The following is a 14,454-nucleotide window of genomic DNA, read 5'->3' on the forward strand; positions in this document are numbered from 1 at the left end:
AATCTGAATAATGAGATCTGCATCTGATGGAAAAAGATTATAATTTAAAATACAATACATGTACAAATAATTTCTAAACATTTATTTAGTTTGTAATTTTCTCTCTGCAGGATTACAATCACTAGTTGTACCTAAAAATAAAACACCTTGTAACATGGGTCCAACATTTTTAAAACTGAATTTCATCCTGTCTGTATTTATTTTTTTATTCTGCATAAACTCCGATTTGGCGATGGTGAGATGTCCTAAAATTGATTTATTTTTCTAATGTTTACACATAGACCATATTATAACATAACCTGTTCACTTTAGTATTCACAAAAAAAGGCAAATTAATGATTTTTAATCTCCTTTTGTACATCGGCTTACAGACTAGATGGTGTTACCTCACTCTTTCTGCAATTTAAAAGGCGTTTGATAAATATTATTTCCTCAGTCTCTTCAGCACATGTAGTCGGACTTGCACTCATAATGCAACAAATCAGGAGATTATGTTTTCTTATTTTCAGTTGTTAAGTTTGATTGCACAGTGTTTGTTCATTTGTGAAGCCACTTATTTGCTATGCAACTGTTATAATGAGTAGTGTCACAATCCATTTGATGTTTACCCTTAAGTGTAACAGAATTCAATGGATCTGTGACAGTCGGGGAAAAAATCCCCCAAACCCCAAAGCATAGTAACATCAGTGACACAATAAACCACCCAGGGATTGGGTGGAATTGATTTAGACATACAAACACAGGATTAATACTACTACTACTACTACTAATTATTATTATTATTACAAAACTTCATGAAGAGCTTTTTATTTCTGTTAATGGTTAACGGTGGTGTTAGTTAGTTGTAACAGCTCTGTTGTGATTCATCATCAAGGTGACACCAGTGACAACTTCTATAAAAAAAAATTCTAAACCTATAGGGCATCAAACCACATGTTGTCAGTCTTGTTTTTCTCACAAAATTTCTTTCTTCTTTCTTTTTCAGTTCTCTAACAACTTCAACTAAATGCTTCATATGAAATTATGATATAAAAAAGAAAAGGTCTGAAAAATGAAAAGAGATACTGGACTCGCCACACCAATTTTTTGCAGCGCTTCACGAAACATGTTATAGATGTCAGCACCGCGGTGTTTTCCTTCAAAATAAAAGGCTTTTCTTAATCAGCAACGCCAGTGACACAACTCCAGGGTACCGTTACTTTGTTTAGATACTTCATAATATTTATTTGACATTTTATGTTTGTCATATATGTATTATTGCAAGATACAACATTGTTTTTTAGTGCTTCATAGACTCAAGGGTTAGTGTTAAATGACCTAATAAGTGTAAATTAGGGCTGCCACGATTAGTCGACTAGTCACGATTATGTCGACTATTAAAATCGTCGACGACTAATTTAATAGTCGACGCATCGTTTGAAGCTTTGTAAGATCACAAAGGACGCAGGAATGAGTAGTAGGATTTAAGAGTGTAATAACGGACTGAAACAGAAGATGGCAGCACTGCATGTACAAGGATGCCAGCTGCCGTTAAACCCCGAAGAAGAAGAAGCTGTGTCCCAGAATTCATAGCGCAGCCCAGCGCAGTTGTCAACAATGGCGGCAGCTAGTTAGTTTTAACTTTACTCTTATTATTCTTTCTGGGTCACAAAATAAACGTTTAACATATTTTCAGGCGAGAATGTAGCTGTGTAAACCTCAAATATCTGCTCAGTTTATCAAGACACCACATATTTTCAAAAGCTCTCCGACGTTTTCGGAGACGTCTGTTACCCACTAGCTCGTTAGCTAGGCGGGGGCAAGGCTAACTAGAGCCGTGAGAACACCGGACTCCCGGCAAATCGTTTTCAAACCCACCACTGTCTTTCGCTACTCAGGTTAAATATGATATATAAGTCACTTAGATAACTTAAAAATGTTATTGTTTGGCTTTCTTTAGTATTTTATTTGTTCCTGAGTAAATCGGTTTGGCTAAGATTAAAGTTATAGTTTTTGCACAGCTAAATAAACTTCAAGCAGACAGCTGATCATCAGAAGTTTGAGACGCTGGATAATATACTCCGGTGTCCTGTTATATTTTAGAAAGCAAGGAGTTTATTAAACTTCACCGAAACAATCTGCAAATTTCATTAAAAATTAATAAACTACCATCTTGTCTTTATTTTTAGTTAGCACAAACACTTCAAGCTGTAAGCTAATGATAGTTATATAAGACCAGATGCTGCTGGTGCAATAAGCTGTACGCTGTACGTCCAATGGATGATGATCTGATTAGTCGACTAATCACAAAAATAATCGGTGACTAGTCGACTATCAAAATAATCGTTTGTGGCAGCTAGGGTTGCCAACTCCCTGAAAAATAAATAAGGGACACCTCGTGGCCAGGGCCGGGCGACCCAGTTGTCTTCACCCTTCCCAGTGTGGTGAATTTTCTAGCTCTTTTTTTGTGTGTGAAATTATTTTTTTTAACCCTTTGACTTGAATTTGATTTAAGTAGATGTGTATTCTTTGTGATATGAACACATGTGAAACAAATGATCATTTAGCCATTTATTTTTAGCTCAAAATGACAACATTAACACATAAAACAGGTCTCTTTCTTAAACAGAAGCCTGTCATGCTTAACTTTTGAGAATATAAGTAAATCTTTCTTTAAAAGAACTCTGTCCTGCTTAACTTAAAATAATAGAAAACAATAGAAAGAAAAATATTCTTGTAACAGTGCACATTTAGTGCATTTAGTACAATTGGCTTCAGCTGAGGTATTATTTCAGCTTTTCTAATGCTAATCAGCTGCTCCCGTTTGAAAACCCGCTTGTTCCCATGATTACGCATCTTAACTCATCATCATTATTCATCTATGTATTACTTTTATGTATTAGTCATCTATTTGTTGTAATCATCTATCCTTGCAGTTGTTTATTACACAAAATAAATTATATTATCACACTTCTGGCCACATAGCGCTGATATTCACTGCACATGCCCATATTAACTTTTTCCAGCCAGGTGTTTTCCTTTTCCCATTCTTCCCTTTCTCTGTATGGAACGCCAGGACTGCCATAATGAATTAATTAAATACACCATTAAATAATTAATTAAATGTGGCAATAATTAATTAAAATTGGAATTAATTAATTAAATAAATAGTTATGACACATGTAATTAATTAATTATTGACACATTTAATTAATTATTTATGTATTTCACATTTTAATTAATTATTGACACATTTCATTAATTATTGACACATTTAATTAATTATTTAATGATATATTTATTTATTTCATTTTGGCAGTCCTGACGCCTGGCTCTCATCATGAAATAATTTTATCTGTCAGCCTCACCCATCAAACTCAGGGGGCGGGGTTAACGCTGATCGAGTCAAAACCATTGCTTTGGCCTGGTGGCCATTGTTTCTAGCACACAACAACCGGCATGTGGAAGCTAACAGAACTGAGCTTTGAAAAACCCTGTTTGTGTGTCACCAAATACCGTTTTAATATTTTTTTAGCCGAGAATGTAGTGGTTTAATCTTCATGTGTCTGGTCGGTTTGTCAAGATACAGCCTCTTTGCAAAAGTGTTTCGATGATTTCGGAGATGTCTGCCCAGTCTCACGGCAAAGCGTGGGATAGACCCGCTCGCCTCGCAAGCAATCCCACCGACAAAGCGCAGGCCCCGGTACACAGCTGTAGTAACCCCCGCTGACTTCTTTTACTGAGGTTATATTTATCGGTGTTTTATTTCCTGATGTTCTTATGTGTCCTACGTGTTTCAGTCGCCAATTCTGAATTATAACTAACATTAAAAACATGTTTAAGGAGGAGAGAGAGCAAATAAATCTGTTTAACATCTGATCTTTGGGTTTTTGTTCAGTAATCAGCGTGACCTGTGTATAAACACATAAAAGAGATAACGTTGGTGTTTCCGTCATGTAGTAACTGCTGGCTTTAACTGTACAAAGGTTGTTCGACACTATGAAACACATACAGACTTCATGATGTTCGGCTAATATTTTTATTGTGAATATTAATCATGCTGACCTCGCTCTGTACACCACGCAGCGAGGTCAGCATGTCCACGATATCCTCAGCTCCATGAGTTAACACAAAGTTTCCCAGCTGACTATCTAACTGCCAACTATTCCAGAGACGTGAAAATATACAGCATAAAGAAAAGTGTAAGAGACTCAGCAGCAGATTAGAATAACAGTTATACATTTAATAAATCACCAAATGAATCCAAGAAACGAGCAAACCTGTTCCGACAATTTGAATTTGTATTCCCTCAGCTGCAGACTCGCTGCTGTTTAAATGTTTGAAAAGGAAGATTAGATATAAAAAACGTCAAACATAGACTCAGTCTGCCTTCACATTTGATATGAGGCCAGCACGTATAGTGGCCTCAGCAGGCTATTACTGAAATACACGTGCTATATCATAAACTATGATATAAACAGGGAGGTCCTATTAACATGTTTAGTTTTAAAGGACACCTTCCTGCCTTTAGTCTCATTCATGAGCAGTATTAGTTTTCTTCTAACATCCAGAAGTCTGCACAATGTGTTTCATAGTTTGTAACAAGCCTTTGACAGGTAAACATAACATGACCGAAAAAGCAAAAAAAAAGAAAAAAAAAAAGAGAGAGAGTGTTGACATAAGAAGAGAAAATTCTCTCAATTATGGAGACAGACAAATGGTTCATTTATGTTTGATGTGTGTTTATTCCTCCCTAAATATCGTCGGTGAAGTTCGCCATGCATGTCAGATTTTCCTGCGCATTTTTATACCTCTGCCAACAGAGAGAGAAAAAAAATCACATTCTAACAGACAGCTGGTGCTTAGAATACAGTTGAATAACTATTAAAAAACAGATAATATTTAGATGATAGTTCAGTCTAACACATGTGCCAGTGAACCATTAAACGTCTGTGAAACTATGCAGTTATGAAACGTAACTTTAACCTCAGCCAAACCGATTTGCTCAGTTGTAAATAAAACAGCGAAGTAAACGTGACCCGACAGACAGAACCTGAGTGAATGAAGTCCAGCGTTTAACCACTGAGAGCTAAAACTCAGCTGAGGTTTGAAAGCTGTGTGCCGGTGATTGGACATCAGCCGCTGATAAAGCTGGCTCGCCTATAAAGTGCTCTGTAAGGAAACAAGCTCCAGCAGCTCTGCGCTCGGGGAAAACACTATATTTACTTATCTTGTGCAGAAAAATGCGCTGACATTGCGTTATATCGAGCACCGGCTGCCCAGTTAAACTGTGACTATCACCAGGTAACTAGGCGTGTTTCTTGAATTAGCAGCAGGTGTTAAACAGCTGACAGATGAGGAGGAGGATGCATGCAGGTAAACTGAGGGTCTGTTGAGCTGATCGCTGGTTTCGTGAGAAAAATGTCAGCTCGTTCTTTATGTTACAGAAGCACAGAGACACAAGACCAGGCGGAAAGAGACGATCGTTCGGTGAAAATGAGAATCTGCGAATGCAACATGTGGAACACGGAGAGTGGAATATGTAAACAAACCGGTTAATGTACCCCCTCGGTGCGCTCTGCATGCTAATTGTTAGCAGAGCTAGTGAAATCTCTGAAAACATCTGAGCACTTTTGCAAACATGTTCTATGTTGACAACCTGACCAGACATACGGCGCGACATTCGCGGCTAAAACACTGTTAAAAGTGTAGCTGGTGACAGAAAAACGGGGTATTTTAAAACTACACCACCACCATTGCTGCTTGTGATTTGATCTGCATTCTGGGATACCTGCCTGCCCCAAGTCTACACAAGCAATCGATTATCTAGGATCGACCTGTTTTGACTTACTTTGCACGGCAACCAATCAAATGTTAGAGAAGCTGCATGGGCAGCGTTAACCCCGCCCCCTGAGTTTGATGGGTGAGGCTGACAGATAAAATTATTTCATGACGAGAGCCAGGCGTCAGGACTGCCAAAATGAAATAAATAAATATATCATTAAATAATTAATTAAATGTGTCAATAATTAATTAAATGTGTCAATAATTAATTAAAATGTGAAATACATAAATAATTAATTAAATGTGTCAATAATTAATTAATTACATGTGTCAATAATTAATTAAAATGTGAAATACATAAATAATTAATTAAATGTGTCAATAATTAATTACATGTGTCATAACTATTTATTTAATTAATTAATTCCCATTTTAATTAATTATTGACACATTTAATTAATTATTTAATGGTGTATTTAATTAATTCATTATGGCAGTCCTGGCGTTCCATATCTCTGAGGGGAACAAACATTGCTGCTCTAACGCTGGGCTTACACTGTGCGGTTTTAGGCCCATTTTGAGCCGATTTTTGAGTGATCGGACCGATTTTGGCCTTCATCGTGTAGTATACGTGGGGTAACGAGAAGTGATTAACACCTCACGACCAGCTCCCGATCATTAATCGCTCGTGAGCCGCTCACACTGCTCGCGCGCAAACACGTAAACGCCGTGAAAAAGACGGAGCAGCACGGCTGTGCAGCGTGTGATCTGGACACAAGCGATGGAGGCACAACTTGTAGAACTTTGAAAAGCTCATCCGAGCCTTTTCGATGTGGCCTCACAAAATTATCACGACCACAACAACCGTGAAAATAGTTGGATCTACATCGCTGCTAAATCACAGCTGCCTGATCATGTTTTTCATTAGCAATTTAGCAAAGTTGATGGTGGTGGTGTGTCTGTGTGAGTGAGAGACAGAGAGAGCGAGCGACAGATTTTCTGTTATAACCTTAATTTTATGGAGGCACAGTGTGAGCACTCAGGTCGCATCAGAGCATCGGGCGGTATAGTGTGAGACCTGCATCGTGACCTACCAACTTTTAACCCCTGCGAGTCAATCGTGCAGTTTGAGCAGGAGCTGAATAACGTGACTGAAAAAATCGCACAGTGTCTGCCCAGCTTTAGGTGTACTGTCGTCCGAGACTTGCACCGCAGTGACGGCGTTTGTTTCCCTGTTGGCCATGCTTCTTGTTGTGGTCATCTGTTGTCTTCCGGTATTTTCTCCGTAAGCGACCTTTCCTCGACCAATGAGATGAGCGGTAATCTGAATTGTCATAAGTGTGCTGTCAGCTCATTGGTCACAAAGCAGGAGAGGGGCTGGGAATTATGTTTTCAAACAAAGCGTTAATTCCATAAACATTTATAGGCTACTTTTGATTCTCACTGTATTACGGGACAAAGTGCGTCCCTTATTAGCTCAATACGGGACGTGTACTTTTGTTTCTAAATACGGGACGATTCCGTATTTTAAGGGACGGTTGGCAACCCTAGTGGCAGCCCTAGTGTAAATCATTCTTCTGTAAATATGTACGTGAACTGGACTGAAAATGATTTAAAAAAGCAGCCAATGTCCAAAGAAAAACTTTGAAAGATATTCAGAAATCCTGGAGAACTGCTGCTCAAGCCCACTTTAAAAATGACAAGAAAGTCTGGTTCCTTGGAACCAAAATATGAAGAAATTATGGTCAAGCTGAGGTGACCACAGCCAATAGCATCTCTGACAAAACCCCAAATTAAATTTTATTTAATTAAAAAATCTAAATAAATAATAACAACTAACTAATCAAAATTAGCCAAACCAAATAAAATAAGTAAATAGAAATAAATAAATAAACAATCACAAAAATAAATAGACTAATCAAAAGGGGGATCAAATATTTAACATACTCTTATCATTTATTCAAACCATGTTATGTAATTCTAACAACGACCTGCTGGGGGCAGTAAGGTGTCTTCGATACGCCTAATCTGCCAATAATTCCAATGGAAGAAGAAGACGCACATGATGTAGGGTGCAGAATCAAAACAGTTAAATTTGACAGCTTGACATTGTCCCTCACAAGGAAAATGTTATGAAAACGTTCCTGGCAGGCTGAGAAACAAACCGTGATATTCAACCAACATTTTCAGAAAGTGGGGCCGAGTTGTGGAGGAATGCCATCACGGGGAAAAGCTTCTTTTGGCCGGTTTATCCGGGAGCGGTTGCAGCGCCTCTACAGCTAGCTGATTAGCTTCCCAGCTCCATGGCGATCTACGGGCTGAGCATTACCATATATAGACCGGGCACGGAGCTCCCTGGCCGGTGAAATGTAAACGGCGACGGGCTCGGGAGACTGAGAAAGGGAAAGCAAAGACAAAACTCAGCTTGAGAGACCAAAACCACCATCTTCACCATGTCATCCGAGCAGATCATCGCCATCATCATGGATGACAAAACCTACGAGGTGAATAAAAAGAAGCTGATTGAGAAGAGCGACTACTTCCGAGCTCTGTACAGCTCGGGGATGAGGGAGTCCACGGAGGACTCGGTGCAGCTGCAAGGACTCAGCGTCCTGGGCTTGGAGCTGGTCCTGGAGTTCATCAACACCTCCAAAGTCCAGGTAGTCAACGAGACTCTGGAGGATCTAATCGAGACCGCCTCCTTTCTCCAGGTCACCTCCATCCTTAAGCTCCTCACTTCGGAGATCCGGCTGGAGAACTGCGTGGAGCTGTACAGCCTCTCCGAGGTGTATGGGACTCACGACCTGCGTACCGCTTGCCTCAAATACATGACCTGCTACTACCACCCCATGCTGAGGCGGCCCGAGTTCAGCAGCCTGGCCTCTGCTGTCAGGGACCAAGTCAAGGAGATGCGCATGAATGGCACTGCCACCCTGGTGGCCATCGGAGACTTCACCAGCCTGTCCCTGGACGTTCCAGATCAGGATGAGCCCTGGTCCATGCTGAGGTATGGAGAGGTGGAGCAGCGCTGGAAGCCTCTCGCCAACAACCTCCCTCCAGATATGATCAACGTCAGGGGGTATGGGTCGGCCATCCTCGATAACTACTTGTTCATAGTTGGCGGGTACAGGATGACGAGTCAGGAGATCTCTGCTGTGCACTGCTACAACCCCTGCAGGAACGAGTGGAACCAGGTAGCGCCACTCAACCAGAAGAGGTAACACGAGTCCCCACTTGGTCCCCATTGGTTGCCTTGCATCGCGTTTCAGTCAGTGATTCTTCTCATGCAGGTCCAACTTCAAGCTGCTGGCTGTACAGGGGAAGCTGTACGCTGTGGGAGGCCAGTGTCTGGGCACAGTGGAGTGTTACAGCCCTGAGCAGGACTGGTGGACCTGCGTCTCCTCGATGCCCGACCCGCTGGCTGAGTTCTCTGCCTGTGAGTGCCAGGGTATGATCTACGTCATGGGTGGATACACTGCGAGAGGTGTGTGTACAGGAGCTACAGCAGCATATACACTAACACGCCAACACAGTCCGACAACAGTTTGGAGAGTAACTGTGAATTTTCATCTAGTGATTCTTTCTCCTTTTTTTTTAAGGAGCAAAAAAAGCCCACATTTAGAGGTTGAAGGTGACGTGAATCATTTCACAGCAGAAACCACAGTGCGAGATGACCTGAATAAAATAAAAAATGCGGTCTTTAAAAGATAATTTCATTTATTAAGAGAAAAAAATTATCCAAATCTACCTGCCCTGTGTGAAAAAGTAAATACTCCTCTTGTTAACTCATAGATTAATTGTGATTAACCACATTTTTTTAGCCACACCCAATCCTGACTACTACTTTTTCATGGCACTGTAGTTATAACTCCTCCAAAAAGCCTCTGAGAAATGAAGGGAAAAAACAGAACTTAATTCCACAGAGTAAAAACCTCCCTGATGGCTGTATGGTATTTTTAGCCTCTGGTTAGTCTCAACAGATGTTTGTATGACACGGTGATTCTGTTGGAGAAGACTTCCTGTTAAACGGAGTTCTTCCTCCCTGCTGTCGCCATGTGCTGCTCATAAGGGAACATCTGTTTTTTTACTTTTAGTGTCAGGTAACTGTAACTCTCATATCAAGGCAGTTTATAGTGTAAAGACAGTAAACAGTTTCCTGATACGTTTTACTGAAAACATCAAGATGTTTGTTTTGTTAAGTTTAATCGTCACAAGGGGAAAAAATTAGGCTTAAAATAAGAGAAGCGAGAGAAGAGGAACAAACAGAACACAGATACCCAGGACAGTGTCTTTTCCTTATACTGTGAGGTCACTAAGTAAAAGTGAGTTAAACTGAAAATGACTTTGTGTGAATTCAGATTTTCTTGTTGTTGCATTGTTGCACTTCCTCTCAGTTGGCTGTGGTGTTTGTCACGTTGTCCTTGTGTTGTTTTGTCACTGTTGACAGTTTGAAGTAGATGTTTTACATACCGTTAATGCAGAAGTGCATCCATCCCTTTCTTTGTTTTCCATTCCTCACCATAAAGGATTTGTGATTATCCAAATCTGATCGCGTTTCCACACTGCAGCTTCTTCTGGTGATTTGTTAATAACAAAGTCTGAAACATCCAGCTTCACCCTCCTCTTTGACTCTAATGGGACCACAGTTTACAAAACAAACATCGTGTGCTTTGCTGATGAGTTTATGACTGCAAAGTGTTTACTGAGTTCATACTAAGAGGGAGCCGAGGACCTTTTCTCATGCACTTCTGTACAACGTAACCATCTGCCCCCTGCTGGCTGTTAGAGACGCAGGCTTTGCTGCACCACCAGATGTTTTTGGATCTTTCTTACCTACAGCTGTTTATATTCTCAGATTCAGTTCCTCTTGAGCTGCAGTTTACTTTTCTCAAACAAAATTAGATCACTTTTTACCCCCTTTAAAAAAACCCTCTAAAGGCATTCGTTAGAACCATTATGTCCATGTCACATTTTAGCGCCCAACGAGAATTTTAAGTAAAGTAAAAAATAATAAATACAATAAGCAAAAAGACAAAAATATAATTGAAATGAGAAATCACACAAAAAGTTATTAAACTTTTACAGTAAAAGCATGGACCGCTCATGCACCTTAAGGTAGTTACTACACACCCAGACTGATCTCTGAATGACTCATTATTTCTATATTGAGTAATTTAAGATTTTGGTAGTTTGGATCCTTCATATTTGGGTCTGCTGAGCTGCTCCTGCTTCTTATAATCCTATAAACTCTTCATTTTAATGTGTATTTATCCCTTTACCAGTCAGCAACATATCGTTTATAATCAGGACACCTTTTCCCGGATTATCTCTTATATAACCTTAATTATAAGGGATTTATCACTGCTGGGTGAACAGGATATCAAAGCGGTTATTGCTTCCATATTTGGGTTTTTGTTTAAATAAGATGAGCAACTTCAATGCATCTCCCAGGTTGTAGGAGATTTTATAAGATTTAAAAACTATTCTTTATTTTATTATCGGTTTGTTTATGTTGGAGCACATTCTTACATTTCTCTTTGTTAATTATTCAGTCATTCTGTGTTTTATTTATTTATTTTTTTTTATTTTGGGCTTTCTAATATTAAATATGTAACAATTACTCTCGTAAAGTTTTTTTTGTTTCTTCTTCCCATTACACCGGACAGAGAGGAACACAAACATCCTCCGATACTGCCCCATCTCTGACACCTGGACGACGTTCCGATCCTGCCCGGCTCACATCCGGAAGCAGCAGATGCTCTCCGTGGAGGATACCATCTACCTGGTGGGTGGATACACCCACGAGCTGGACACGGGGCTGTGGCGGCGACGTCCCAGCCAAACGGAGGACGTGCTGACGGTGCAGTCGTACAACGTCACCACAGGGGAGTGGCTCCAGCTGAAGGAGAACACGTCCAAGTCGGGACTGAACCTGACATGCACGCTGCACAACGACGGCATCTACATTATGAGCCGGGACGTCAGCCTGCCCACCAGCCTGGAACACCGCGTTTTTCTCAAATATAACATTTTCTCAGACGCTTGGGAGGCCTTCAGGCGCTTCCCGGCTCTGGGACAGAACATGCTGCTCTGCTCACTTTACCTTCCTAACGTGCTGTGACACGCAGAGCGGCGGGAAAGCTCGAGCACTGTTAACAGACCAATTATTGTTGCACTCATTGGGGATCTGTGGCGTCAGGGTGTGGTTGGCAGTTTGAACGCCTCGTGACCGCCGTGCCTCGGATTTAAAAACTTGAAAAACGTGCACTACGCTAAAGATACTGCTGTGGATGCAAATGGAAAAGCTATAATCACAAGTGTGGCCCAAAGCATCATCAGAGGTAGCACCAGTTTGTGCCTCTCATGTGTTAAAGTCAGCAGTCACCATTAAATAATCACCAGGTGAAGTTTAGAAAACACAGAACCAGCTGGTTTTGCCTTTTGAAGGCATTTCCACAACCCTCAAAAAGTCTCCTCTGACCATCTGGATGAGCACATGATGGTTGGATTGCAGATTTGAAAGGTGGAGGAACAGCATACATATGGTCAAAAGAGTCTTTTAGGGTCCTGGAAATGATGTTTGATGAGAAAAACATTTCCAATTCAAATAGTGTAAATTATATCACGTACAGAGCTTTAACAACCTCTTTGTGTGACGCAGCATGTGAAAACCAATCTGGAGTCCAAATTTCAAAACTTCTAGTTTAACATGCAAAATATTCATTTTTGTTTCTATGAATTTCTTTCAGAGAGACTAAAAAGTCTGCAGCATCACTGTGGGGATGAGTTTTCCTTATTATTTGTAGACTGTGACGTTAAAATGAATTTTTGAAAAACTGGAAATTAATTTTGCGCACAGCCTGGATCCTGCATATTTTTCACATGCTGTGTTACTCTTTAACATTTACAGCGTGACATTTCTGTCCACACTCTTTCCAAAAATCATTTAACAAAAACACTGAGAAAATAAACTGAAAGAAAATATTAAATACAGCTTAATTAAAAAATAGAATAATAAAAAATACACTAATTAGTTTTAATTCTTTTTTTAATTAAAGTTGGTTTTTGTTTTTTTTTTTTTTTTTTTTCAGTTTTTCATGTTTTAATTTATTACTACATGGAGGATATTTAGCAGGTCCCAGGCTTAACAAAATTCAGAATAATCATTATAATAAAAACATTTTTTGGAAGCAGCTGACTCAGTAAGCACAGACTGCAAACACTAAAACTGCTGACAGTTTCTTTATATTTTTATTTTGGTTGATTTTTTTTAATTTACGAAAAACTTTTTATTCGTTTTATTTATTTCCTTTCTGTCTACTTTATTTTATTTTAACTAAAATATTTCAGCACCCAGAGTTTTCAGGCGATTTGAAAACCCCTCCGCCTTTGAAATGAGACATGATACTCCGAGTTAGGCTCTGTGCAGATCTCCTGCCTGCCACTGTTTTGTCTTAAGCAGACTTAAAACGCACTTTTCTACTTTTACATCCACGACCATACAAAACATGAGAGGCACTGACGAGGGCTGCATAACAGCATGCTTTCAAATCTAACGGCCACGTTATTCCTGATGTTTACACTCCATTGGCATCAAAGTTTAACATAACACAGCACAACACACTACAAACCTTAAAAAAATCTCAGAAACAACATGCATTAATGCGCTGCACATGGCAGGTAATCATAACGTGGCTTTGGTTTTACACTGCCAGTCGTACAAGGAGCAGAAGTTCTTTCAGAGGGAGCTTCATGTGTTGTATGAACACTTGCATAGTCTTACTCTTCAGAGAGACACTAAGAAAAGCTTAAAGCGCGATTTCATGAACTGATGCACACGTGCCTTCTGCAAGGATAAAAACAGGAAAAAAAGCACAAGATGCAGGACTCTGTTACATTTCCAGCAACCAACCAATATCGCTGTGTTTACTTTCTGATTTTTGCTGAAGCAGGTTTTGTTTTCATTTCTGCGATGAATGGAGGGACGGGTGCAGGTTTGAGAAGTGAGTCTGAAACTGCTGCAGTGGTTGTTTGACAGTTTGGACATTTAAGTCATGACCAATAAAGGTGAAGTTCAGGGGTCTGTTCCAGTGTCTTCTCTTTGCTAAATGCTATCCTACTAATCAGACACACACACACACACACACACACACACACACACACACACACACACACACACACACACACACACACAAACAAACAAATAACGGAGAGTGTGGTTTTCACATTCACTGGTTTCATTACACTGGTTCCATTTCAGCCAGAGACATAAATCCTTCATCTGGCTATAAAATTCAGACATGCTGAGCTACCCGCTGTGGTGACCCATTGTGACTAGGGAACAGCCAAAAGTAGCTTATTTTCAACCAGCAGAAAGGACTGACTGTTTTTAACTCTGATAATCTATGATGTGACATCCTACCAAAATATCTTTTCCACTTTCCGGGAACATGACCCCGGAGAAAGTCCTGCCTCTGAGGGTCACCCTGCTCCATTCCTTCCCAGGAAAAGTTGGCACAAATGCCTGGCCTGCAAGTGCATTTGCTCCTAATTTGAGGCTTCATTCATGGTCCATGAATTAAGGGTTTCTGTGATATTATTTCCATCTTATATTAATTTGTTTACCCATTTGTGAAATATTAAACCTCAAATCAACAGAAAGATCATTTTTAGCTCACCTTTACTAGTATG

The 14,454-nt window shown here is 39.9% G+C and overlaps 1 protein-coding gene across 1 annotated transcript; it reads left to right on the plus strand.

Annotated features, from left to right (window-relative positions):
• The first annotated feature begins 7,812 nt into the window (after window positions 1-7,812).
• Window positions 7,813-13,840, plus strand: klhl42 (kelch-like family, member 42). Its single transcript, XM_086269581.1, has 3 exons — window positions 7,813-8,980; window positions 9,054-9,247; window positions 11,430-13,840. The coding sequence occupies exons 1-3, from the start codon at window positions 8,217-8,219 to the stop codon at window positions 11,882-11,884; spliced, it is 1,413 nt and encodes a 470-aa protein (XP_086125707.1). The 5' UTR covers window positions 7,813-8,216; the 3' UTR covers window positions 11,885-13,840.
• Window positions 13,841-14,454: the final 614 nt, after the last annotated feature.

This window comes from Aulonocara sp. 'chitande type north' Nkhata Bay, linkage group LG17 (genome assembly GCF_057382095.1).
Source record: "Aulonocara sp. 'chitande type north' Nkhata Bay isolate Kocher_YH1m ecotype deep benthic linkage group LG17, A_spYH_male_GT1.1, whole genome shotgun sequence".
In the NCBI taxonomy this organism is placed as follows: Eukaryota; Metazoa; Chordata; class Actinopteri; order Cichliformes; family Cichlidae; genus Aulonocara; species Aulonocara sp. 'chitande type north' Nkhata Bay.